Source organism: Lytechinus variegatus, chromosome 11, assembly GCF_018143015.1.
Source record: "Lytechinus variegatus isolate NC3 chromosome 11, Lvar_3.0, whole genome shotgun sequence".
Taxonomy (NCBI): Eukaryota; Metazoa; Echinodermata; class Echinoidea; order Temnopleuroida; family Toxopneustidae; genus Lytechinus; species Lytechinus variegatus.
In genome coordinates this window covers 6,913,116-6,940,639 of record NC_054750.1, presented here as the reverse complement: position 1 = coordinate 6,940,639, position 27,524 = coordinate 6,913,116, and the positions used below count along the sequence as shown (strand labels likewise).

At 33.8% G+C, this 27,524-nt stretch overlaps 1 protein-coding gene across 1 annotated transcript in view; it reads right to left on the bottom strand.

The window, feature by feature from the left end:
- LOC121424182 overlaps nt 1-8,836 on the bottom strand; it is a 47,619-nt gene extending 38,783 nt beyond the window's left edge. The window contains exon 1 of the mRNA XM_041619792.1: nt 8,485-8,836. Coding sequence (XP_041475726.1) covers nt 8,485-8,636 — 152 coding nt within the window. The 5' untranslated portion in view covers nt 8,637-8,836. The remainder of the gene's footprint in view (nt 1-8,484) is intronic.
- Between the last annotated feature and the right edge of the window lie 18,688 nt (nt 8,837-27,524).

The window sequence follows — 27,524 nt, the reverse complement described above, 5'->3', positions numbered from 1 at the left end:
TTTTCATCATAAATTTCATCATAACCAATTACTCATGAAAACTATGACAAAGGGAGTTTAACATGCTAAAGGGACAATAGAAATATTTTGAAAGCGATTATCTATCTGATAGATGTATTTTCAGAACGCTAAAAAGAACAACGGGTGCTGATCGGACATGAAAAGAGCGAAATAAAGACAGCTTATCTCATATGAGAAAAGGTACTATCTTAGAAGGAAGGGGCACTTGTTAACTCATGAAATGTATCATTCTAAGATGGAAAGGGCACTGAACATGTTTGCCATGTTTTTTTCTTGAGTAAAAATAAGGGTTACATTTTGACGCTTGAAATGTTGAGGCGTTGTTCCCCCTGTCCCCAGGATCGCCCCTGATGAAGGATGATTGGTTACAGCATTTTCTCTTTTTTTTGCTCAAAACGTCAGGGGGAAATTATTTATTAATAAATATCTTAATAGACAATTTATTTTTACGTCATAGAAAAACCCGGAAAATCGATTGAAAAGGTGAATAAACATTTATTAGTACTCTGTTTTGAGGTATTTGCAGTTTTAAGGGATGTATAATAATGACATTGTGTTATTTGTACAATTGTGTTTTATCCAATTGATGGTACCAAAATAAAAATGAGGATGAATACTGTTGTGTAGCAAACTTTTTTTTTAATTAAACAAACTCCGAGTGCCTTTAAAAGAACGGACGTTTTCAGTGTGGTGTTTCCTTGAAAATAGACAATGATGAGCAGGATATTCAGGGATAAAGGTTATATGAATAGACCATGCAGTTCGTAGTTACTTCATGGACAATTTTGGTCAAATGACCTTTCATTTCTTTCATCATGATAGGCAGATTTCAAAGCAAGATATTACGTAAGTTTGCCTTACATAGCAGGATGAAGAAATTGAATAGACCAGGTGACTAGAATAGCACACAAATGAACACTTAATGAAAGCATTTGTTGCATAACTTCTTTGAATGCATACCTTAGCATGTTGCACAATGTACTTTGCAAACTGTGAAATACCAGTCGTTCGTGGAAGTATTGTCGTTTTTTGTGGATGTAAATGAAAACGACAATTCAAAAGAATATAGAAATAATCAAGACATCAAAGTTGGTGCTTCTCTGATTAGATTTTAAAACGCCATATCACTTTAGTACAAATGACCTTCTTCTGATCATGCGTAGAATCTTTTGATCATGCGCAGAAAGGAACTACGAAATGGCTTATTTCATGTTAAGAGGTGTATATACTACTAAACTTGCCATTTTCATCAGCATTTTATCCGCACCCCAAAATCGCCATAGAATGTAATTTAGACTTTTCAAACTGTTATAATAAATTAGCCGGTGGAACCTAAGAAATCGTCAAGTTGACTTCATCTACCCCGTTTCAAATTTGATATTTTCGCAGGGTTCCATTTCATTCCAAGCATTACCTTCAATTTATCTGGAGAAAAATCTCGACATGCAATAATTTGATTTTTGTTTTCAGGTTATTCTTATTTACATCTTTACCCAATAACACTGGTTTTTTTTCTTAATCTAAAACACTGTAATATTTTGATACAACACTGTTAAATATATTCAGTACATTTTAAAGAAGTGTTTAAACTCTTAAATAACGATGGTAAAACATATTCAATCTTCAATAAATCAAGCATGGTTGTTTAGCATGTAAAATAGAACAGAGATGTGTACATTTTTCACAACAAAATCTGTGATTGTCTTTAAATTGCATTGAATCCAAACGAAATTCTAAATTTTATTTTCTTAGTTTGGAAAGATGAACTTTGTTTAGTTCGTTTAGAAAACAAATCAATGGGTTATTGCATTCGAATTCGTTTCGTGCTATTAAATGAATCTATTGTATGGAGAATACACACGGGTCCGTTGTGCAGTTATATTATATTTCAGACAATAATAATGCTAATAAACATTGTCCGTCAGTGCATGCATTAAGCTACAAAAAATGATTGATAAAGAAAGAGTGAAAACCAGCTCTTATATGAATAACAAAGATGTTCCAGATCCAAATTTCATCGGTTATGCCTGTAAAGCATTTGTCGCATTTTACGGAATAGATAGTGGCGTAACAGGGGTCAGTGGCCGGGGGGGGGCAAACAAATTCCCGGTCATATCCAGGGGCGGATCCAGCTTTCGCCAATAGGGGGGGCCGAAAAATATTTTGATCAACATATTTCTCGATTGGCCGCTACAATCTGGCTTTTTTTGTTGGTTTTTCAGGGGGTAGTACTAACTAAAGACTGAAGTTTTAATTATATGTTAATTTTCATTGCTATAAACAATATACGGTATCTCATGTGGTCTTAATATATAATGCGAGCGCGAAGCGCGAGCTAAAAATCTTTGATATTTTATATCCTTAGAACTGAATATTCAGAGCAGTTTTTATAATCATGAACAAAGATAAGTATCCAACTAAACAATGCGAGCGCGAAGCGCGAGCCGAAATTTTATCATATAGTAATGCCATGGTTACATTTGTTCTACGGCGGCCGTACGGCGAGTCGAAAACAGCCGTTTTAACATTTTTTGTCCAACTACATATAGGTGGTTTGAATCAAAATTGATAAAACGGCTGTTTTCGACTCGCCGTACGGCCGCCGTAGAACAAATGTGACCATGGTATAACGTGAAAAGTGACTCAATTAGGAACTGTTTAGTGATTAATGAAGAGGACACAAGTATCACCAATCAAATAATGAGAGTGCGAAGCGCGAGTTCAAAATTTCTGATATTCCGACCTGAAAAAAATGAACAGTCTTAGCGCGTTTTTATTTAAATAAACAAGCTGTGTGTCTCAAACAATTAAATGCGAGATAAAGGAGCATTTTGACAAATTTTGGTAAGAATTTCCAAAGAGCATAGGTTTCTCACAAATCAAATACGAGCGCGCAGCGCGAGCTGAACCTTTTGATACACAATGTCATCAACAATTTGTGTAAATCAAACAAAATAATGAAAGCTTGATGTGCGAGCTAAAAAAATGTGTGCAAATTGATATCAGAACTGGATATATTGTATATTGTACATGTATATATATTTGTTATATATTAGTGTCATTTAACCCTCTTGAATGGGATTCATTACACAGGCAATGCGAGCGCGAAGCGCGAGCGAAAAATTTTATATCAAGTCTATTTTCCAATTCTTCCCCTCACCTTTTTTTGGTTTCCTTTCGGGGTCGGGCCGGCCCTTACGAGGCTGTAAATTACACATCATGGGTAAAATACCTCTTTCTTACTTTTCTTTCTGTTTTTCGTAGTTTCTATCAAGGTAAAGAGTACACTTTTTCTGCAGGTTGTCAAAAAATAGGGGGGGGGGGCCGGCCCGGCCCCCTCCTGGATCCGCCCCTGATATCATGGTATGAACAAGGTTTTTTATGATTGTGCCCCGAGCATTAGGGCGAAGCCCAATGCATGATAAGTACCCCCCAACAAAAAAAAGAGGGGCACAGCATAAAAGTTGCTTATAATATAAGTACCGAGCAAGCGAGAAAAAAGAACGAGCTTTTCACGAGAATCTAACTTTGAGATTGATTTTGAGCAATTGTCACATTATGCGGATTAAATGTCGGTGGAGCAATTGTTGCATTATGCGGAGCAAATGTCGGCGGAGCAATTGTCGCATTATGCGGAGCAAATGTCGTTCAATCAAAACAGCTATAAGTGGAGCAATTTTCGGTGGAGCAATTATCGGGGGAACTGTTGTCGCATTTTTTAAATGATAATAATGGTGGCAACTTATATAGCTCACCTTTCGGTGCTCATGGCTCGAGCTAAAGCCGGGGTAATAATAATAATAACAACGCGCCTCGGAATAGAATATTTCTAGATAGATGGCGCTATATAAATGCCTATTATTATTATTATTATTATGGCGCTTCAAGGTAAATAAACACAAAACACAACTACAATAGAAAACAAAAAAGAATAGAGCTTGGATTCTCGTGAATAAACTCAATATTAAGCTGTTATTTTTAACTGGGACTCGAATGTTTCTGTTGATTAAATTCGGTGTAATTGGATAGGCAATTGATTACATAGCTTTGGTGTATTTTTATGGGCGTGACTTTTTTTGTTCATATTATTACATTTCCCCTTATTTTATTCACATTTCTTTTTTTTTATCTTGCTCTAACTTTTCTCTTCTTCCTTTTTTTCCATTTTTGTATTCTGCGCATAGCGCGAGGCCCACTGCGGGTTGGGTGCAGGGAACTAAGCCTCTGGCTGCTTCAGAATTCTGATATTTTTTAAAGATATAAGAGCAGGGCCCGTAACACAACTAAAGCTTAGCAATGGTCGTAGAACATTTTTCTACGATTGATTGCATTGACTACAATGTTCAATCAATTGTGAAAATCAAGCGTAGGATTAATTGCTAACCTTTGTGTGACAGGACCCAGGCAACATCAAATAACCATGCTCATACATGTATATAAAATTAAAAAAAATATATATTTATTACTGATGATGTGCTGTATAAACCTAAAGTGCAATAATTAAATGGATGGTCCATGCTGGAGATATTTATATCTCAATAAACAGAGTGATTTTCACAGAGCAAAATGCTGAAAATTTCATCAAAAACAGTTCTCGGCAAGTCCTTATGAATATTCATTAGGTGGGCTGATGATGTCCCATCACCACTTGTTCTTTTGTATTCTATTATATGAAATTAGGTTTTTTCAAGATTTTTCTACAAAGAACTAAAACAATTTGATTGACAACTGATCAAGTGCATTATTTATCGCCGCAACTTATTTCATCACATTGGAGACAAATCATTTACTCAAGGTCATGTATGAAAAATTGAAACAGTTATGAGTTCTTGTAAAAGCATAAGAAAATGGAAAGTTGGGACGTGACATCATCAGCCCACCTAATGAATATTTACGATGATGTACATATTATGACAGTTTTCAAAATATATTGATAAACTTTAAAATTCAATAACTTCATGTTTGTTATCCGATTTTGATGAGATTTTTCAGAATTTTGCTTTGTGAATTTTACTCTTTTAATTCAGATATGAATATTTTCAGCCAGGACCATCTCTTTAATCTTGGTCTGTAATAATTTTGATAGTTTTTATTCGATTACATTTTATTAAATCGCAAGTAGGTCTATGTATTCATTCCATGTATTTTTCTATATTGAATTTCTGTGAAATTTGTATGCAATTAAGCAAATCGAATATGAATGTGGGAAATGGGGGGGGGGGGGGGGGAGTGAGGAAATGCGAGTTTAGCCTAGCACAAAGAGTGAGCTTGGAATGTTGCGCGCATTTTCAGAAGCTTATCTATTTCTTTCCATATTTTTGTGTTTCCAGTCTGTTCACTACTTATTCGTTATATTTCTTATAACATTGCAGCATTATGAAGGGTAATAAACAAATTCCCGAATTACATAAAAAAATAAAATCTTTTACGCGAACCCATACTGACAAATCTAATAATTATAATCCAATTGACAACGATCCTATTCACATTTATATCGACAATAAACGTATCGAATTAATTCCATTGACTTTTTAGGTGTCACATTGGATAATCTTTTGAGTTTAAGTACCATATGATAAATGTATTACATAAGTAGGAATACTGGTTTAATTTACAAACTTAAGCATAGTTTGCTTCATAAAAATCTGATAACTCTATACCATTCCCTTATTTAAAATATTGCAATATTGTCTGGTCTACAATGTAACCTAATATGAATTGGACTCAATATTCAAAAGAAATTTTTAAGAATAATTACTAATTCCCATTACCTAGCACCATCTGCACCTTTATTTAAGAAATTGTCTTTACTTAATATACAGTGCGTATCAAAAAAAGTTTACACTTAGAAAAACTTTGTAAAATTATACATTTGTAATATCCTGAACATTTTTTCACATTTTATCATTGGTACAGATCCATTTAAGCAAATGACGATATAACTGTCGAAAAATATTTCATCTTGAGTGAGCACCACTTACTTTTGTAAAGTTAGTGAAAAATGATTTGCGCAGAACTTTTAAATAGTTATGCGAATAAAAGTAGACCTTCATCATGAAAAACACGTGGAATTTAGCTATTAAAATTGATTTGAAGATATCCTTTACCCTTTTAACTTGTCAAAAACACTTCGAAGAGGGCATTGCACCCCACCCCACTCCCCCACACTCTGAGGCCATCGTGACGATATTTGCTTTACACTGAGCTGTAATTTACATGAAATGGCTAAGGCTTGATTTGCATTTTGTTAATCATTATCAAGCTTGAGAAAAAGTGTGGAGAAACAAGTATTGAATTAAAAATGAAACGTAAACCCCCTGTAAGTGATAAAAACTTAGTGAAAAAAATGCAGATGTCTGAAATAAACTTTTGTTCAGATTCAGTTATGTCCTCAGATCCAGCTGGCACAAAAAGGGTAAAATAATGTTGTGCTTACTAAGTGTTGAAATTTCAATTTCGGTGCCAAAATTGTTACAAAATGCTTGAACGTATTCGTTTTATTTCAACTGACTAAAAGTGCAAGGGAAATGTATGAGAAATGTTTTGCAGGGTAAGTTTGACTTCGCCCTTTCCCCTTGACACAGCGTGAAAATAAGCATTTTCGCGCAAACAGATTTCTGCGAGCTTTACAAAAATGGACATTGCTCACTCTAGTGTAATATTCTGTCAAATTTTAACTTTCATTGGATAGATGAGACCCAAACCCAAGATTATATGTGAAAAAATTACTAACATGTTGTTTATTTTTTGATTCCCAGGTCTTTTCAAATTGTAAACTTTTTTACGCACTGCATATGATATTAATAAGCAAGAACTCGCAATATTTATGTATAAGTAAAAGAAAAGGTTGTTACCCACTCTTTTTTCAGATCTTTTCAATATAATAATCAAATTCATAACCATAATACTCGTTCTTCCAATGAATTTCATCTGTGGTCTATCAAGTCTTGTCACGAAGCTAAATCATTAAGTTATGTAGGTCCCAAACAATGGACTGAGATTCCTCAAATAATAACTAATTCACAATTTATATCTTCCTTTAGAAAACAGTACAAAAATTTTCTAGTGAAGGATTATTAATTTTTGCAGTTGATATTAATGCATTATTTGTACCCTATCTACCCCCCCCCCTTTGATTCGTGTCTTTTTGTATTCTTTGTGTTTTTTTTCTCTCTCTCCTTTTTCCTACATTGTATTTACTATAATGATATGATATTCTGGTTTTTCTTTTTTTATTAATACTATTGTCTTTTCACTATGTTTTGGCGATCCAGTCTTACAGGTTTCTGCACACAGAGAAATGTTTACAAAAATAATGTAAAAAGTGATTAAAATAGGAACTCCATATAACTTCTGTGTAATTTTTACCTAACAGTAAAGTTCACAAATATTATGTAAATCATTATGTAAACTATAAAACCCAATTTATTGTGTAAATGTTACCTAATTTAAATGTTTTACAGAAATTATGTAAAAAGTGATGTTAAATTGGAACTCCGTAACTTTTATGTAATTTTTACCCAAAATAAATTTCACAAACATTATGTAAATCATTATGTAAACTACAAAACTCAATTTATTGTGTGATAACCTTCATGGAAAGCCACGCAATGTATTTTATTATCTAATCACATTATTTGATGTTTCTTTGTATGTTATCCTATTTTGCGAAATAAAGATTGAATTGAATTGAATTGAATAATTTCATTTAGGTCAATTTTTTTCTGAACAAAATCAAGAACTGAGTTTAAGCTATATGTGTACTATTTTCCAAAGTAAAAAATGTATTTTTTCGCTATTCTATGATATAGGTTTCAATTTTTATTGTTTCAGCTGTTCAGTAGGCCTGCACTTGTTATAATTCTTTTCCTTTCCACTTTTCTTTTTTTTCTTCTTTCTTTTTTCCTTCCTTTTTTTCTCTGTTTCTTTATTAGGGGGGACTGTCCTCCAATTTGAAATTTAGGGGGGGACTGTCCTCCGATTTGAAATTTAGGGGGACGCGTCCCATCGCCCCTCCCCCATGCACGCTTCCGCCGCCTATTTACAATATGCAAACATTGTTCATATAAAAATTATATTTATTCAGGGGAGCGTATCATTGAGGGACTAGTCGGACGTTTTATCCGACAGTTACAGTATAGTAACAGTACCTCTCAGCCAATCACAATCAAGGAAAGATGTCAGATCTGACAACTTGTCGGACAAAAATGTTGATGAAACGGTCCCCTGGTCTCATGTACTTTTAAATTTGTATGTATAACTCTCAGTGCTGCTTTTTAAGTAATTCTTTGATTTTTTAACTTTAACATTCGCCAATCAGACTAATTGTAAATTTTGTGATTTGATAGTGATTTCCTAATAAAACATAAAAAGTACATATCTCTGTGGTCAATACATAAGAAAAGGAATACATGAAATCCAAGTAATGAAATCAAAGGAAAATAAGGGAATAAGGATACTTACTCCAAGTCTGTCAAATTCTTTAGATGAGTCCAACATCTATGACTCAGGTGAGTTGTCTTTTTTTTACACCTCCTCTCTCGAGGCCCCCCTGTCTGGGAAAGGCAACGTCTAGAGATATTACTGTATTCTCTTTCTGGCCTCTGTCTAACCATCTACATCAAGAAACAGAAAAAGGAAAATAATCCTCCACAAATCAATTTTTATGGGAAAATACATGTCAATAGTCGTATAAGTTTTCAACTTGATGTTTCAAAGGTAATAAAATTTCACCGTTTTCATCATTAAGATATCACTACGCAAGAAATTAAGTTTTTTGTAGATATTGATGGATCCAGGCACATTAAACTTTGTAATACTAATTTTGTTAATCTATGAAAATACGTATTAAATGCATTTTTTATGATATGATATGATATGTGGAGAAATTATTAATTAAAGTCTTTCTTAAAAAAAGTAAGACAATTAACTTAAAAATAAAGAGTTTATTAAAAATCCTGGCAATATGATACTTATCATAATGGGTTATTTCAAGTTCAGTGTTGACCTTTTGGTGTTGGTGTTAAGACAATTTTTACACGAGTATAACACCAAAACTTACCATTAAAATGGTCCTAAAAAGTCACTTACTAGTTGTTGAGTTGTTAATAATGTGATCTAGATTAGTTTTACAAACTCAGAATAGGTTTTGGAGCTAGGGGAAGCAATCACCAATGCGAACACTGGACTTGAAATCACCCAATATTACTCTTTGGTGTGCACTACCACCTTTTCTAAAACTCGCAGAAATTGGATTGCACACAAATGCTGATTTTTTTTCACTCTTTGAACTAGAAGAGAGGGCAATAACGAGCTCACTGTGCTGTAACTTTTTCATCATTCTACTTTAGTCCATGATACTAAATTTGTGGAGCGTTGTAGCCCAGTGGATTAGTCTCCGGACTCTGAAAAAGAGGGTAGTGTTTTCGAATCCCAGCCATGGCGTAATTTCCTTCAGTAAGAAATTGATCCACAATGTGCTGCACTCAACCCAGGTGAGGTAAATGGGTACCTGGCAGGAATTTATTCCTTGAAACGCAGCGGGCATAACAGCTGCACTGCTAAAGCCAGGGTAATTATGCTGCATATACTGTGGAGCGCTTATAGAGACTTCTGACAAAGTAAGTATTATGCGCTATATAAGCAAGTATAATAATTATTATTATTAAATTTGGTACATCACAGTGATGTTGCTAAAAAAGTGTTAACCCTTGGAAATTATATTTTTTGAGGTTTGTGTAAGCTGGATCTAAAGACTATGAAAGTTATATAGCTATAAATGGTATGAGGTATGAAATCATCCGCGTGGTGTAATACTTCATTTCATGTTATTTCTCCATATTTTCTTAAAGCATGTCTTTAACATATTCAAGGAATAAAATTAAATCATGTCGGTCATAGGCTACACTGTTAGAAAAAATAGAAGAAGTTCCTGCAGCAGAGTCTCGAGAACACCTGTAATCTTACCGAATTGCGTAATCTTACAGGAAATTGGTATTTGATGTATGGAATCTTACAAATTTCCTTGAATAAAACACCCTTTTCCCTCTTTTTAAACAGACCTGTTCTGTTAAATTGCAGAAAAATACTTGTTTTATGAATTTACAGAATGATTATTACGCAATTCGGTAAGATTACAGGTGTTCTCGAGACTCTGCTGCAGGAACTTCTTTTATTTTTTCTAACAGTGTAGAGGGGGTCATGGTGCACCCCCCCCCTGCGTGACCTACGTAATGGGTATTTCCTTTTAGCCCTTGGTCTAACATTTCAGAAAAATGATGTTGCCAAGAAAAAAATTGTGGTGGCTGTTACTCCCCAGGAACTTTTTGACCACGCCCACTTTTCCAACTGGAGGCACAAAATTAGAACTATGGATGGTTTAAACTGTTTCACCTTGCAACTTTGCACCAACGTATCTATACGGCAACTCAAATTGTCAGTTTAGATAAGTTCTACTATTTGAGCAAGCGTTTAGTTTAAAATGTATGTGCATCAAGGCCATCAAAGGAAGGCCTTCAACCATATTACAGAGCAAAATAGACTTTTCGTAATTTAATGACATAAAGCAGATTAAAAAAGAACGAATCAATTTAGAACAGGCCTCGAAAAAAATCAGAATGTTAATGTTCCTAGTAAAAAGAAATTGATGAAAAATATCCATGTAGACTTTTTGACCACGCCCACGTGTAAAACCGGAAGTAGAAAATGAAGCTTTGATAGGTGTCACGCGCGTAAAACATTCCCCATTAAAAAAAAAATAATAATAATAAATGTGAAATTAGAGGGTGGAATGTTTACTACCATAGGATATACATCTGAAATTCCAAATCTGACCAGGAAAGGGTCCCGCAGCCAGCTTATTTTAAAAATAAATCGCCATTTATGAAGGTAACTATAATTGGATCGAATTCATCACCTGAAACAGTAAAATAGCCCTAATTATTTCGCCAGTCAAATCTTCCCAATTTGGGCGAAGGAAGTTCAATGGTTACCATTTCTAGAATCAGTGTTAGATTTTGAATCATATTCATGCATTTTTGTCAATCAGCAGTATCAAATTGAAAAAAATCGAATGGGTAATTGGGTCGAACGAAGGCCTCCTGATGTAATTAGGCTCGTGACACCTTGATAGCCGTAACCGCTTTACGAACTTTGCAATTCCTTATCAATACATTCAACTTGATCACTTGAAATGGTTTGAGTTCTTTATACTTGCAAGTATTTATAAAATCTATCAAGGGCGACGGAAAGGGGGGAGGGGCATTTTCTCTTAGGAAAATGCCCTTTTCAAATGAAATGTTTTTTTTTTAGTTTTCCCCTGAATATGATTCTCCTTTATTTTACTTGTATTTGTATGAAATACGTTCTTCTTTGGGGTCATTTTTTTTCTTCTGAAAAAGTGCATTACAGAAAAGACATTGTTGGGTTAACTACATTCAACAAAAAAAATCCCTAATAAAAAAAAGAAAGAATTAAATCATACGTCACCCAATAAATTATTGTTTGCTTCCAACAAATATTAATTATCACGAAAACGGAACATCAAAGAGAATTTCTATTTCCATTTATTGTCGGAGGCATTATGGCTTAAATTAATGGATATTTTGTTTTCTCGACCTAGAGGTCTAAGGTTCGAATTCACGCAGGGTTGTGTTATTCCTCAATCCAAAACTAGGCATCATGTTTGGTTTCAAAGTAATTTGATAGTAAAATTTTTGATACAGTATTCAGACCAGAAAAGATGACATTTTATTAGACAGTTTTTAACCATTTATGAAGAGCAGACATATCTCACCAATCCTCAACGTGAGCACTGACTGGAAATATTTTATATTCATACTATAAAAGGGGTAGTCATAAAAAAAGCACTTCACTACATAAAATAATGTAACTCCAAGTGCGAGGAAATATATTTGGTGTGTATTGACTTGAAAACGGGATGTTTTAGTACAAGAGGATTATATATCTCATCAAACAGATATTGCGAGCACCGGGAACGATGGACACATAGGCCCTCAGTAAATAATGCTTCATAGAGTTATGTAAAAATATTTATGTAATATGGTATAATAATACAACATAATATAATACAATGTACACTACTTTCTTCTCCCTCTACCTCGTTTCTCTTTCTTTCTCCCTCTTTTTCCCCTACCCCCCAACGTTTTTTTTTTGTTTGGCCAGCCGTTAAGGGGGACGTGCCCTCGTAGTTACGTCACCGGTTAAGTAAAAACTTAATCTACCAATTTTTCCAACAACATATCAACTAAGTATTAATAAAAAATAACAACAATCACGATAATATATACACTTATGTGTATATAATCATGTCGGCCATTAAGAATGTATTTTATCTGTTTAGATTAATTTAATGTCAAATTTCATAACCTTTTGACCTTTGGTGACGTTTGAACATAATTGATTTTAATAAACACTTGCAAGCACAAGAATGCAGAACTCAATTAAATCACCGTTTTAATTGATTATGTAGAAAGCGTTGAGGGGAATTGAGAAGTAAAAATAGTTAAGATTTTCTAGAATTGGGTAGGTTTTTTTTTAAGCTGCTAAAGTGGGCGCTGTCAAAAAGTCCATGGGGATTTTTGTCATCCAATTTTGTTTTTGCTTTAATTTTTCTGAATCGTGAAAGCTAAGACTATTTGATTTTTTTTGTTATTTTAAAGAAATCTGCCTTAGTGAAACAAAAATATACTCTGTAATATGATTCACGGTAGAATTTCATGATCTATTCACTTTTGATGTGCTTAATACATTTTTAAAAAGAAAATAAATATTTCAAAAAAAATTAACACTCAATTTTTCAATTTTGAGTAGTCATCATTTTAAAGGGAAGACAAACGTTGGGGTGTGTTATTGCGAAATAGATGGATATGGACCAATTTGCCACCCTGATGGCATTTGTTTTAATATGAGAAGCCAAAATAATGCTCAATTTAGGCTCTCCATATGCCTCCCTCTCAACTGAATAAGTTTAATTTTCTTTCTTATATGACGTACCCCATCCTGGGAACAAATATAACCTGCTACGAACATAAAGGAAAATCCTTATGAGTGACGAATGTGCAATAATTTTAAAATATGTTTAGATTCACTATAAGTCCGTGTACAAATCGAACAGAATGAACATTTTAAAAAATATATATATGCTGATGGCTTCAATTGAGTTTAGGTTTTATTAATGATTTATTTATTTTTGTATTTGGAAAATTTCTCTTATGTTTTTTTATTTGACACTGGAAAAAAAATCAATATGTTGGAATTTTCTGGAGAAGTTTCTTCTTGATGCATATAATTATCATCATTGTTATTTATAATTATGTATTGGAAGATGTCTGACATTGTGTTTTATTGTAACATTCATGAAAATATTATGTTTCAAAGTTCTATTTGTTATATATATTGTAGTTTGTATATGAATTGAAGTTGTCAATAAAAACTACTCAATACAAAAAAAAAATTAACTCTGAAAAGGTTGTCTTGTGGAGGGGTTAGTGGGACAAAAAGGTAGAAAGGCATAACTTTGCTTCCCCATGAAAGCATTAAGATGAAATGCCAAATTGCTTTTCCAGGCTTTCAAAAATTATGCAATTCACCCAATTATGCCTTATCTGAACTACATTTATATCCCTACACCACAAATGAGAGAAAATCAAAGAAAAAAAAGCAAATATTCAATTAATGAAATACAAAACAAAGGAAAATAAACTTGCACAGATAATTAAAAGCGCTACTTCTCATAGGGCACATTTCGTTTTGAGAAAAAGGGCATTCTTTTCAATAGGAAATTTTTAGGGGGCAAGTGCCCCTATCCCTCTTCTGCCACCCTTGATTCAATAAACATTTTTCAGTAGGCAGAAACCAGCAACACCAGAAAAAATATTGGTGAAAAAAAAATAAAATGCAGACTTGAACTAGTTTTCTACTTCCAGCTGTAAAAGTGGGTGTGGTAAAAAAATCCATTGCAATATCTTCCATCCATTTTTTTCCAGAGACATATTCTGAATTGTTTAATCTAGGACTATGTAAAAAAAAAATGTTACCATGTGATCTTATTGACGAAAAATCCTATATTTAATCTGTGTTATAGTTCAAGGTATGACCTTTTGATCTTTGATGACCTAGATACATATTTTTTTGTTTCTATATAGACTTGTGGATATTGTATGACTCATTTAAACCAACAATTTGGGTGGCCATACAGGATATTGGCGCAGGTCAAAAAGTGAAAACATTTTGAACCATCCATACTCCCAATTATGGGCCAAAATGTGGGAGTGGTCAAAATGATAATGAGAGCGCGAAGCACAAGCAGAATTTTTTATATTTTCTGATCGGAAACTGGACAATTTAAGTACATTTTAAATGAAGAAGAAACTGCGTATCTCAATTAACATGGGTCCGCCTATTTAGATTTAGACCTAGAATGTGGGCGTTCTGAATAGGGCCTACATATCTTTTAATAATTTAATTTTATTGATTTCCGTTTCACAATGTTGTACATAATATGATAAGCACGACAAAGTAAACAACATTACAAAACGTAATACCATATAACATAATCAGGCCTATATATTTGATTAACACGGATTAGCACAATTAAGAATTAAGCTGCCTCAGATGATTTGTATATTTTAGAGTAAGACGAATGGACTTATATGAAAGGCAAGCCCCTTAAACTTGAATGTAATTTCATTACATACTTTGCACACACATAAAATAATTTCGTAATAATAATAATAGTGTTAATTATCTAGGTAAACTTTGCACAATAATTATTAACTGAGAAAGCATGAAAAATAAAATCGTAAAAATAAATAACGGGAGTGCGAAGCGCGAGCTGAAAATATTTGTATATCCGGGGGTCAATTTAAGCACTAATTCAAGCACTGTGTATAAACATTGTGAAGTGGATGTGGATCACACTTAATGATGCTACTCAATGATTAAATGATGCTAGCACGAAGACCGAGCTGCTATTTTTCAAAAACTATTTTGACCAAGGACTGGGGCAAAAGACATTTTGTCATCATAATGAAAACGATGACTATCCTATTACTCTTCCTAAGCGCGAAATTAAACTTAGCTATAAGGAATTCATTAAAAATGTTATTCATGAAAATGCTATTCATGAATCTATATAAAAGCCTAATGAGAGCGGAATTTTGTGGATATCAAGGCCTATAGAAATGAAATTTTAAGCACTTTTGTTACTATGAATAATGACACATGGTTAATATAATCTTATATTTTTCTATTAACACTTGTGAACATTGCTAACTCAATTTTATATTGTTACATGAAAGATTTCTTGTATTTTCCAAGTCTTCCCCTCACCTTATTTTATCCACTTGTCTTCCTCTTCTTATTTTCCTCGTCCCTTTTAGTATCCCTAAATTAGACCCCAAAGTAGCCAATCTGGAATAAAATTATTGGAAATGGTTTTTTGACTGATTTGAGTAGGTATGGGTGTCAACATTTACCAAAAAAAAGTTAGGAGGAATACGGGTTGGGGAAAGTGCTTTTTTTCAAGGTCAAAGGTCAATGACCTTTTCATATATACTGTATAATGGTATCTCTGAGATGGAAAGGTGCAGGTTGGTGATAATGGTGTCAAAATGCACAAATTCTTACCAGAATATCAAATAAAATAAAATTAAGTACCTAGAATGCACATTCACCGATAAAATTCAAGGTCAAAGCCTTTCAAAGGTCAATGACCTTTTTTACATTATATACCATACTGCATAATGGTATCTCTGAGATGATAAGGTACAGGCTGGCGATCATGGTGTCAAAATGTACAGATTCTTACAAGAAGATAAAATAGAATGAATTCAAGTACTTAGAATTGACATTCACCAATGGCATTTAAGGTCAAAGGTTTTAAAAGGTCAATGACCTTTTTACATTATATTTACCATACTGTATAATGGTATCTATGAGATGAAAAGGCACAGGTTGGTGATCATGGTGTCAAAATGCACAGATTCTGACCAGAAGACCAAATCAAATTAGGTACCTAGAATTCACATTCACCCATTAAATTTAAGGCCAAAGGTCAATGACCTTTTATACATTATATAATGGTATCTCTAAGATAAAACGGCGAAGGTTGGTGTTCTTGGTGTCAAAATACACAGATTCTTACAGGAAGATTAAATAAAATAAAATTAAGCATCAAGAATTTACATTCACCTTTAAAATTCAAGGACAAAGGTCAATGTCCTTTTTAACATAAGATAATGGTATCTCTGAGATAAAACACAGGTTCGTAATCTTGGTGCCAAAATGTACCAGTAGATTAAACAACACCAAAATCAGTATACAGAATATTGTTTCACCCTTGAATTCCAAGTTCAGATGAAATATTATCTATACATATATATATATATATATATATATATATATATATATATATATATATATATATATATATATATATATATATATAATTATATATATGTGTGTGTGTATAATCTGTATGACATAAAAAATAACCAAACATGTATCCTATGTGTTCATATTTGTGATAATGTAAATAAAGATGGCTAATTTGCAATGAAAACATGGAGGTTTCATAATTTCAGTCTGAAGTAAGGTCATGGAGAATGTATTTAGGGGTCAGAGGTCAATGAACTCTTTCCAAAATATCAGTGGAAATTAAGTTTAAAAAAGGTGATAACCAAATAACACTTCTTCATATACTGCGATGCATTTCCAAAAGCAATGAAAAAAAAAATGAAATGGATTATACAATTTGAAATTTGATGCATCATAATATCTAAATCAAGGTTGTCGTGTCTTTTTCTCTCCAGCGATAGTCAATTCATCTCATTAGCTTAATCTTCTGAAAATGGATAGGATACATGTAGGTCTAAATCTCATTACACAGCTAGCATCATCTGAGAGCATTTCCAAACAGCAGAGGGATGACGATGAAGATGAAATGAAGGCCATCATTAGAGCTGCAGTTTTTGTCATAGTAAATGGCATGTATCTCAACTTTAACAAAGATGAATTCCCGTATTATCATTAATTACCTCTCATTGCGAGCTGCCAGAATCTCTTGAGATGCTAATGCTGCATGACAAAACTTCATATCTGCTCTCTAGCTGCCGTAGATCACCCATGATGCTATTTCTACTAGGTATAAGTTTGTACAAGGATCATGTATTTGAACCAGAACAACTGATTGTTATCATGCACAAATTAGGCATATAGTAATGAAATTCAAAAGGAGATAATAGCTTACAAGTACACATCCACTGACCTAACAACACTCCTACAGCACCACTTCCAGTTCTTGAGGATCAAGCTGTGCAACGTATCAGTAATAATATAGATCCTGGTATGTTATCCCTTGACAGAACATAAGGCTTTCATTGAATGGGCCAGATCAAAGTCCTGAAAAGTCAGGTTTCCAAGAGTTTGATTACTCTTTGCTGAAGTTGAGACACTTAACTGCATTTAGTATGACAAAAGCTGCAGCTCTAATGATTGCATTATTTCAATTCTTCATCATTGTCCCTGGCTATATGAAAATGTTCTTGGATGATGCCTATCTTTTCCATTTACAGCTTAAGTTATAGTATTGATTGTAGCATTTGAGGTTAGTGAAATATTGCTACAGAGAAATTAGTACCTTGATTTAGATTTATAAAATGCTTATCTAAATGCTGCTACTTTAGACAACTTCACCATTTCAAATTATATCATACATGATTTTTATTTTTACACTTTTGCAATATTACTACACTATATATCAAAGAGTGCTATTTGATTTAAATTTCACCTCGAACTTGTATTTTGACATCATCATTGGTCCAGGAATCAACTATTAAATTTCTGTTCATTTTCCACGCAGGTGAGTCTTTTTCCCATCAGAATCCCTATATATCTACATGCCACAATCAAGTTATCGACCTATTTACTTAAATTTCCAGCCGTTTTTTACATAGTTCATTGACCTCCCCTAAATATATATTTCATGGCCATTATTTATCCTTATTTCGAAGTGAAATTATTAAACATCCAAGTTTTCATTACAAATAGCTATCTTTCTATTATTCACAAAAACTGTGAATATAATGAATTCATTTCTTTTTGGGGGAATCATGAATGGATATATCAATATTTATGAACTTTTGACCTTTGACATTGGATATCAAAGGTGAGGGATAATTCTTAAATTATTTTGTGCCTTTTTATCTTCTTGCAAAAATTGCTTTTTGACACCAAAATCACCAACATGCAGCGTTTTATCTCAGAGACACCATTATACGATATATAACCTATGTAAAAAGGTCATTGACCTTGAACTTTATGGATTAATATGCACTCTGGGTAGGGGAAGGCGGGTAAGTTGTGACAGTTTTTGCTTTTTGCATGTTAGAATTGATATGATTAATAATCTTGTCGAAATAAGTACCATCCCTTGAAATTCAATTCTTCTGAAATATTTTCCACCTATATATAACTTTCCATCCCCACACTGAAAGCCATCGTGACCTTTGAAAAAATCAATGTCAAATGGCTCAACTTGCCCCATATATGGGGTAAGTTTGAGCCACCTTCTGGGGTAAGTTGAGCCACAAAAAGTATGTACAAAATGTATGGGGGAGAACCAGCATGTCAATTTTTTGTTTAAAGTCTTTTCACCTGCTAATTCTCTATAAATACTAACATCCTGTAAAAGGAAAGGAGCAGTCATGTAAATTTGCTCCTTTCAGCCTGCATTTCAATCGATTTTTATGGTTTGTTTTTTAAGATACATTACCATAGGAATTACCATGGCTCAACTTGCCCCATGCTGTTTGGCTCAACTTACCCCAGTCCGAACTTAGTGCGATAATTTTGTATCCACACATTTATTATGCATCCATCATATAAAAGACTATGACAAAAATGAAGATCCATACCTGGACTAATAATGTTGTTATCATATCTTTATTATATTTAAAGACGTGTGTGTTTATAAAGCACTTATCTATTTCACACTCTTTTTTACTTTTTTGGCTGAAATTCATATTTTTCCCTCTAAAAAACTCCTTTTTGTTTCAAAGTTGGAAACAATGTGATGGGGTTAGGGGTTATGCTACGGGTCATCAATACATGACACCACCACAATGTCTGACTCATTCATTACTGGCCTGGGGCTGGTGGCTCAACTTGCCCCTATGCTCAACTTACCCCGCCTTCCCCTACTTATTTTCATTTTATTTGATCTTCCTGTAAGAAACTCTGCATTTTGACACCAAGATCACTAACCTGCGCCTTTTCATCTCAGAGATACCATTATACCGTATATGGTATATAAGGTAAAAAAAGGACATTGACCTTCGAAAGGTTTTGACCTTGAATTTCATTGGTGAATGAGCACTGAATGTATTTTATTTGATTTTATTTCATCTTCTTGTAAGAATCCTTGCATTTTGACACCAAGATCACTAACCTGCGCCTTTTCATCTCAGAGATACCATTATATCGTATATGGTATATACTGTAAAAAAGGACATTGACCTTCGAAAGGTTTTGACCTTGAATTTCTTGGTGAATGAGCACTGAATGTATTTTATTTCATTTCATTTAATATTGTGGTAAGAATTTGTGCATTTTGACACCATTATCACCAACCTGCGCCTTTCCATCTCAGAGATACCATTATACAGTATATATGAAAAGGTCATTGACCTTTGACCTTGAAAAAATCACTTTCCCCAACCCTTATTCCTCCTAACTTTTTTTTGGTAAATGTTCACACCCATACGTACTCAAATCAGTCAAAAAACCATTTCCAATAATTTTATTCCAGATGGTTACTAATTACGGGATACTATTTCCCCTTCTTTTTTTATAATTATTTTGCTCCGCCAATAGGGAAGGGGCCCGGGCCGCCCTTCTGGATCCACCTATCTACTACTACTACTACTACTACTACTACTACTACTACTACTACTACTACTACTACTACTACTACTACAACTACTACTACTACTTCTACTACTACTGCTGCTGCTATATACTACTACTACTAATATTACTACTACTGCTGCTGCTGCTGCTGCTGCTACTACTTCTACTGCTGCTATTACTGCTACTACCACTACTACTATTACTACTACTACTTTTACTACTACTAACAATTTTCAACTCTCGCTACGCCCTCCATCATTTTTTTTGTGAAATACGTATTGCCTTGATCCTACAAGCAAGCCTTAAAATGCATTTCTTCATATCTGAATATAAACGATATTCAGCTCGTGCTTCGTGCTCGCAAAATTTATTATCGTGATAGTATCATGTTTTATAATTACAATTACTACAAAAGTGCTTCATGCTTTTAGGAGCAGTCCTAATTAACCCAGGGCGTGCTTGACGCTCGCATTGGATGACTACGGTGAGATGTGTAAGCTCTTCATGACTTCCTAACAAAAAGTCATTTAAATGTCCCTGTTTTGGGTCAATATATAAAAAAATCAACTCGCGCTTTGCGCTCGCATTGTTTGTTTACTGAGACAGGTAAGTATCATGATTACAAACATTGCATATTATAATCTTTCCTTTTTAATTCTGAATATCAACAATTTCCCGCTCGCATTACTTGATCAGTGAGATACATTATCCTTCTAAAGGCGCAGTCCTATCAGGTCAAAAATCCTGGCTATTGAGCGCACTTCGTTTTTTTTGCTGGTGCATCCATTGTCTTGATCCACAATCCGCCACTGGTACAGATGAGAGGCTACCACAACCAGTCACTTAACCCTAAATCTCCCGGGGTATTTTGATTCTTGTCATTCCGGGGGGGGGGGCATTATGACCCCCCCCCTTAATATCTCAGCCGCGGATTGCGCGATCACAACGAAAATTTGAATGATGGTAGAGAATGGTGTAATCTACGCAGTTGCATTGGTAAATTTCACTGAATCCATATATTTTTATTTTATACGAATTAATTATGCTAATTTATTCATGAAATCATACTTTTTGCTCTGATTCACTAAATAAAGCTCCTAGAATGCTATTTTTTGTGAAAATATTCTTTATAGCATTCCTAACGATTGTCAATGAAAAAAATTATGGTACCAAGACCGATTTCTTATGTATTTTATTGTTTTTTAATTTCTTATGTATTTCTTTGTTTTTTTACTTTTTTATTTTTTTTTATGGAAATCGTTCCAGACTTAGTTCTGATCATAAACAAGGCAAAATTAATTAAGTTAAATCAGTAAAAGTAAAAATTATGATACATTTATGAATTTTGGCTAAATACACAATTTCCATTGAATTTGTACATGAAATCACGTTTATGAGCAATTTTGGGTCTGACATGCACTTACATAATGTTGCGTAATGTCGTAACCGCGTACCCGGGCATCACAAATCTGGTCTCAAAATTTGCGCGAGACTTGAAAGTAAAAAGTCAGTGAGTGGCGAGGTCAAAACATTTTGCGCAGCAGATATAACGCGAGAATTGTCGAGGGTGGCATTATGGCCCCCGGGAGGAATTAGGGTTAATACATGTATTAATATATGCTTGTTCTTCTCCGTTGCTCGCCCCCCTCCCCTTCTTCTTAATTTCTACATGATATACAAATTCATTCTAAACATGAAAATGGTTAGGTGTTGAATGTCAACTTACATTTAAATGGACGAAATCTTGAGCCACAAACCACAAATCACAAAGCGATCTAATCGCGTTGAAAACCTGAAAATAAAGAAAAGATGCATTTTTCTCTGAAATTAGCATTTGGACACCAAGCTCGTTCTCAAAAACATACAAAAACATATATCTGGTAACAAATTAAGTTAACTGACAAGCAAAATATTGAAAAAAAATGGCATTTCCTATATACATATCGATTTAAAAAGGTTGCAGGGGTTGTCACTATCAACAAAGCTTGACTGCGTGTCAGCTTTCAAAGCCTGAATACGCATAAAGATATATACCAATCTATACTGGAATTAGAATTATGGGAACAATGATTATAATCATAATAATAATGATGATGATGATGGTGAGGATGATGATGATTATAATGATGGTGATGATGATGATGATGATGATGGTGATGATATTGATGATGATGCTGATGCTGATAATGATGATGGTGATGATATTGATGATGGTGAGGATGATGATGGTGATGATGATGATGGTGTTGGTGATGGTGATGATGCTGATGATGATGATGGTGATGATATTGATGATGATGATAATGGTGATAATGATGATGGTAAGACTGGTGATGATGATGAGGATGATGATAATGATGATGGTGATGGTGATGATATTGATGATGGTGAGGATGATGATGGTGATGATGATGATGATGGTGTTGGTGATGATGATGGTGATGATATTGATGATGATGATGATGATGATGATGATGATGATGATGATGATGATGGTGATAATGATGATGGTAAGACTGGTGATGATGATGATGATGATGATGGTGATGATGATGATAATGATGGTGATGATGATAATGATGATGACGATGATGATGGTGATGATGATGATGATGGTGATGATGACGGTGATGGTGATGATGATGGTGATGATGTTAATGGTGGTGGTGATGATGATGATGGTGATGATATTGATGATGATAGTGAGGATGATGATAATGATGATAATGATAATGGTAAGGATAATGATGATGATGATAATGATGGTGATGATGATGATAATGATAGTGATGATGATGATGACGGTGATAGTGATGATGGTGATGATATTGATGATGATGCTGATGATGATAATGATGATGATGATGATATTGATGATGATGGTGAGGATGATGATGATAATGGTGATAATGATGATGGTAAGACTGGTGATGATGATGATGATGATGATGATGATGATGATGATGATGGTGATGATGATGATGATGATGATGATGATGATGATGATGGTAAGACTGATGATGATGATGATGATAATGATGGTGATGATGATGATAATGATGGTGATGATGATAATGATGATGACGATGATGATGGTGATGATGATGATGATGATGACGGTGATGGTGATGATGATGGTGATGATGTTAATGGTGGTGGTGATGATGATGATGGTGATGATGTTAATGGTGGTGGTGATGATGATGATGGTGATGATATTGATTATGATGATGGTGAGGATGATGATAATGATGATAATGAAAATGGTAAGGATAATGATGATGATGATGATGATGATGATAATGATGGTGATGATGATGATGACGGTGATGATATTGATGATGATGCTGATGATGGTGATGATGATGATGATGATGGTGATGATAATGATGATGATAATGATTATGATGATGATCCGGGTAAATCTTTTGTACTTACTATAATTTCCGAATGTAACTGTAATGTAATGTAATCTGAAAATAAAGAAACACTGTGCATTTTTATCGTAACTCAACATTTACAATATATTTTATGTTGTTGAAAGTTGGGTGAGACGTCAGTGTGCTCGCTCACCAAAACACGAACAAATTTTGCTTTTTAGTGAAAACGAAAATGGTATCAATATTACCAAAATCAAATTGGCTCTGTAACAAAGCCTGGATATATATATATACATATCACTATACCATTTATGATTACTTGATTCCACATGCCGAAGCAGAATATTTATATTCTTGGATTTATCAAATCCAATATATATGTATGTATACAAATCACTCTATAAAGGAACTAGAATATTTGAGATGTTAAGTACATTGGAAATACATGAAAAAATACCTCTTTATAAGGTACTCTTTGATCGAATGATGATTGGTTGTTTTGGGTCCATTCTGAAGGTAAAGGGATGGTCCGTGATGAAAAAAATGTGTATCTAAATAAATATATTTAAATTCACAGAGAAAATGCTGAAAATTTCATCAAAATTTGATAACAAATAACGAAGTTATTTAATTCTAAAATCATGAATATACATAAGGTGGGATGATGTATGATACCACATCAGGGCTCGAATTAATCCAAGGCCATCCAAGGCCATGGCCTTAGATGGCCTCAGAAATGGCCTTGATGCCCTTTCAAATATTTGTAGACTTAAGGCCAAAATAACTGCCCTTTTTTGCTGTGGCCTTGGTGCCCTGCGGTAATCCAGTGCATGTGCCCCATTGAAAAGTGCATTTATTATTGATGCCCTTTTTTTGGTGGCCTTGGATGTCCCATAAAGTGAAAACTGCCTGCCCTTTCCCTTAAGTGCCCTTTTAAAAAATGGCCTTGCCCCTTTAAATTCTTAATTCGAGCCCTGCCACATCCCCACTTTCCTTTTTTATGTTATTGCATGAAATCATCAATGTTTCATTTTTTCATACATGTGTAAATGATGTGTCTTCATAATGATAAAATAAGCTGAGGCAATAAATAACTAATGCACTTAATCAGTTGTCAATCCAATTGTTTTAGTTCTTGGTAGAAAAATTTGGAATTAACCTAATTTCATATGTACATGTAAAGAAATAACAAGCAGGGATATGGCATCATCAGTCCACCTAATGAATATTCATAAATACATGCCCAGAACTGTTAAACTGGAACACACTAAGAAATAAAGATTCAAAATTGAACCCCGAAAGGTTGATGCAAAATCAGCACCCTATGGGTTTTAAAAAATTGAACCCCTGATTTGGGGTTCAAATATTGAACCCTGAGGTTGGGGTTCATTTTTGCACCCTACGGGTTAAAAACTACACCCGTAGGGGTTCTATTCAAAATTTAGGGGTGCAGTTTTGAACCCGCAGGGTGCAAAAATGAACCCCAACCGCAGGGTTCAATCTTTGAACCCAAAAGGGGTTCGATTTTTTTAAACCCATAGGGTGCTGATTTTGCATCAACCTTTCGGGGTTCAATATTGAACCTTTTTTTTCTTAGTGTGAATAATGCAGATTTTTAAAATTCAATGACTTCGTTATTTGTTATCTGATTTTGATCAAATTTTCATAATTTCGCATTGTGAATTTTAATATATTTCTTGAAATATAAATATATCTAGCCAGGACCATCCCTTTAACAGTGTACGAGTATGGTTTTGAAATTCCATCAATTTTGACACTGCCGTACAGAATGGGGAGGTTGGGGACCTTGGACCCTCAAAATTTTTCTGACCAAGGAGGTGGTTGGGGGGGGGGGGGAGGAGAAAAATGGGGGAGGGATGAAATGTGATTTTTTTAAACAATATGTTTGTGTATTAAAATGGTATTTTTTTAGCTCGTTCGCTTAGCTCGCACATTTTCATTTTTCTCGTCAGAATGTGCATTATGCACTCGTGAAAACGAAAGGTCTGCAGACTATCAGATTTATCTAGAATTCTTCCCGTGGATGGGAATATACTAATGAAAATAATTATAATTATGATAATAGTCAGTTCTTGTATAGCGCATAACACATATAGATAACGTCTCTATGCGCTTTCATAGACTTGGATTATTATTATTATTATTACCCCGGCTGTAGCTCAAGCAGCCTTTTCCAGCGCTTGGCATTTCAAGGGATAAATTACTGCCAAGTACCCATTCACCTCATTGATAAATTTTCGGATACGTGACGACTAAGTAACTAATTTAACGTGACCAACATGCCCTTTATATTAAAGAAATATGGGTATTCTACAAAAAAAATGGGAAAGCCCCCTCTCCTACAACGACAAAATGTGCCATATATTGTTCACACATGAAGATGAATGTGACTCCTGGGGCCTGTTGCATAAAACTTTTTACCTGAGAAAACTCTGGTAAAAACATAAAACTAAGGTTAGTCTGATTTCTGCCATTGACTTTAACACAGGGCAAAAACTCTGGTAAAAACAACCTGAGTTTTCTCAGGTAAAAAGTTTTATGCAACGGGCCCCAGAAATCGAGACTGGGAAACGAATATGCCAAAATGATGCTATAGTTAGACCTCCATCTGGGAAATTGTACATACATTTATACAGTGCGTCCCAGAATAAACGAAACCGAGATTTAGCGATCATTTATCATAACTTAATCATAAATAGAATATACAAATGACCTACCAATTTAAAGCTTAGAATCTCTTCTTTCATCTAATATTACTTAGGTTATTTCTTATTCACGCATGAGTGAGCAAAAACAATTTGAAGAAAGGATACCAAAAACTCATTTTGCGGGGGGTATCTGGGTTTCAAAAAGAAAACCACATTTCTGAAAAGTTCAATATCTGCTCTTTAATTTGGTACCTCAATTACAGAATTTGGTCAAGAAATAAAAAAGTTCTGGTCATTTGAAATAAGGCTTGTATTTCCATAATTTCATGAGATAAACGTGTTTTCACCGGTTTCCCACAGAAGCTTTCGCATGGTGAACAAAAGATTTAATGCATGGCTGATCGTCAACAAAACGGAGTGTCGAGTGAGTTAGAAAGCCAGCCTGGAGAACCTCTTCATTTTATGAAATTATTGAAATTGAAGTCTTATTTCAAATGACCAGAACTTTGTTATTTCTTGACCATTTTCTGTAATTTAGGTACCAAATTAAAGAGCAGATATTGAACTTTTCAGAAATGTGGTTTTCTTTTTGAAACCCAGATACCCCCCGCCAAATGAGTTTTTGGTATCCTTTCTTCAAATTGTTTTTGCTCACTCATGCGTGAATAAGAAATAATCTAAGTAATATCAGATGAAGGAGGGGATTCTAAGCTTTAAATTGGTAGGTCATTTGTCTATTTTATTTATGATTAAGTTATGATAAATGATCGCTAAATCTCGGTTACGTTTTTTCTGGGACGCACTGTATATATATATGTATATATATATATATATATATATAATATATATATATATATATATATATATATATATATATATATATATATATATATATATATATATATATATATATATATATATATATATATACACACACACACTCTAAAAAATGAAGTGCAATTCAGCTCTTAAAGAGCGTGTATAGTGACTGCACTTGGGAGTGCTGATTTTTCTCGTTCAAATTTGAACTAGACAAATCAGCACTCCGAAGTGCAGTCACTATACATGCTCTTTAAGAGCTGAATTAGCACTTCATTTTTTAGAGTGTATATATATATATATATATATATATAATTATCATAATAATTGCAATCATTGTACAGATAAGCCTGAATATTGATTACGATGCATAATGACCAACATGCTCATTTCGTCTTGACATTATAGGAATGATTTTAGTATGCATTCATGTCGTAAAGTGCTCTAGCTTTTACCATTCTAATTCGCTTAGTTACTAAAGCTCCCTCGCAAAATAACAAGTAAAATACATTAATGCCCTCTTAAAGTGCAAGTATCGCAAGTGTATGGTCCCCTTCAGGACAATAGAGCCACTGAAAAAAAAACTACCTCCCTATTTCACCCAACACAAATACTAATAACGTAAAATTTAAGTTTTAACTATATATGTCTATTTTTGTCAAAAGGGCTTTGATTTTTTTCTAAAGGATAAATATTTTTTTTGAAA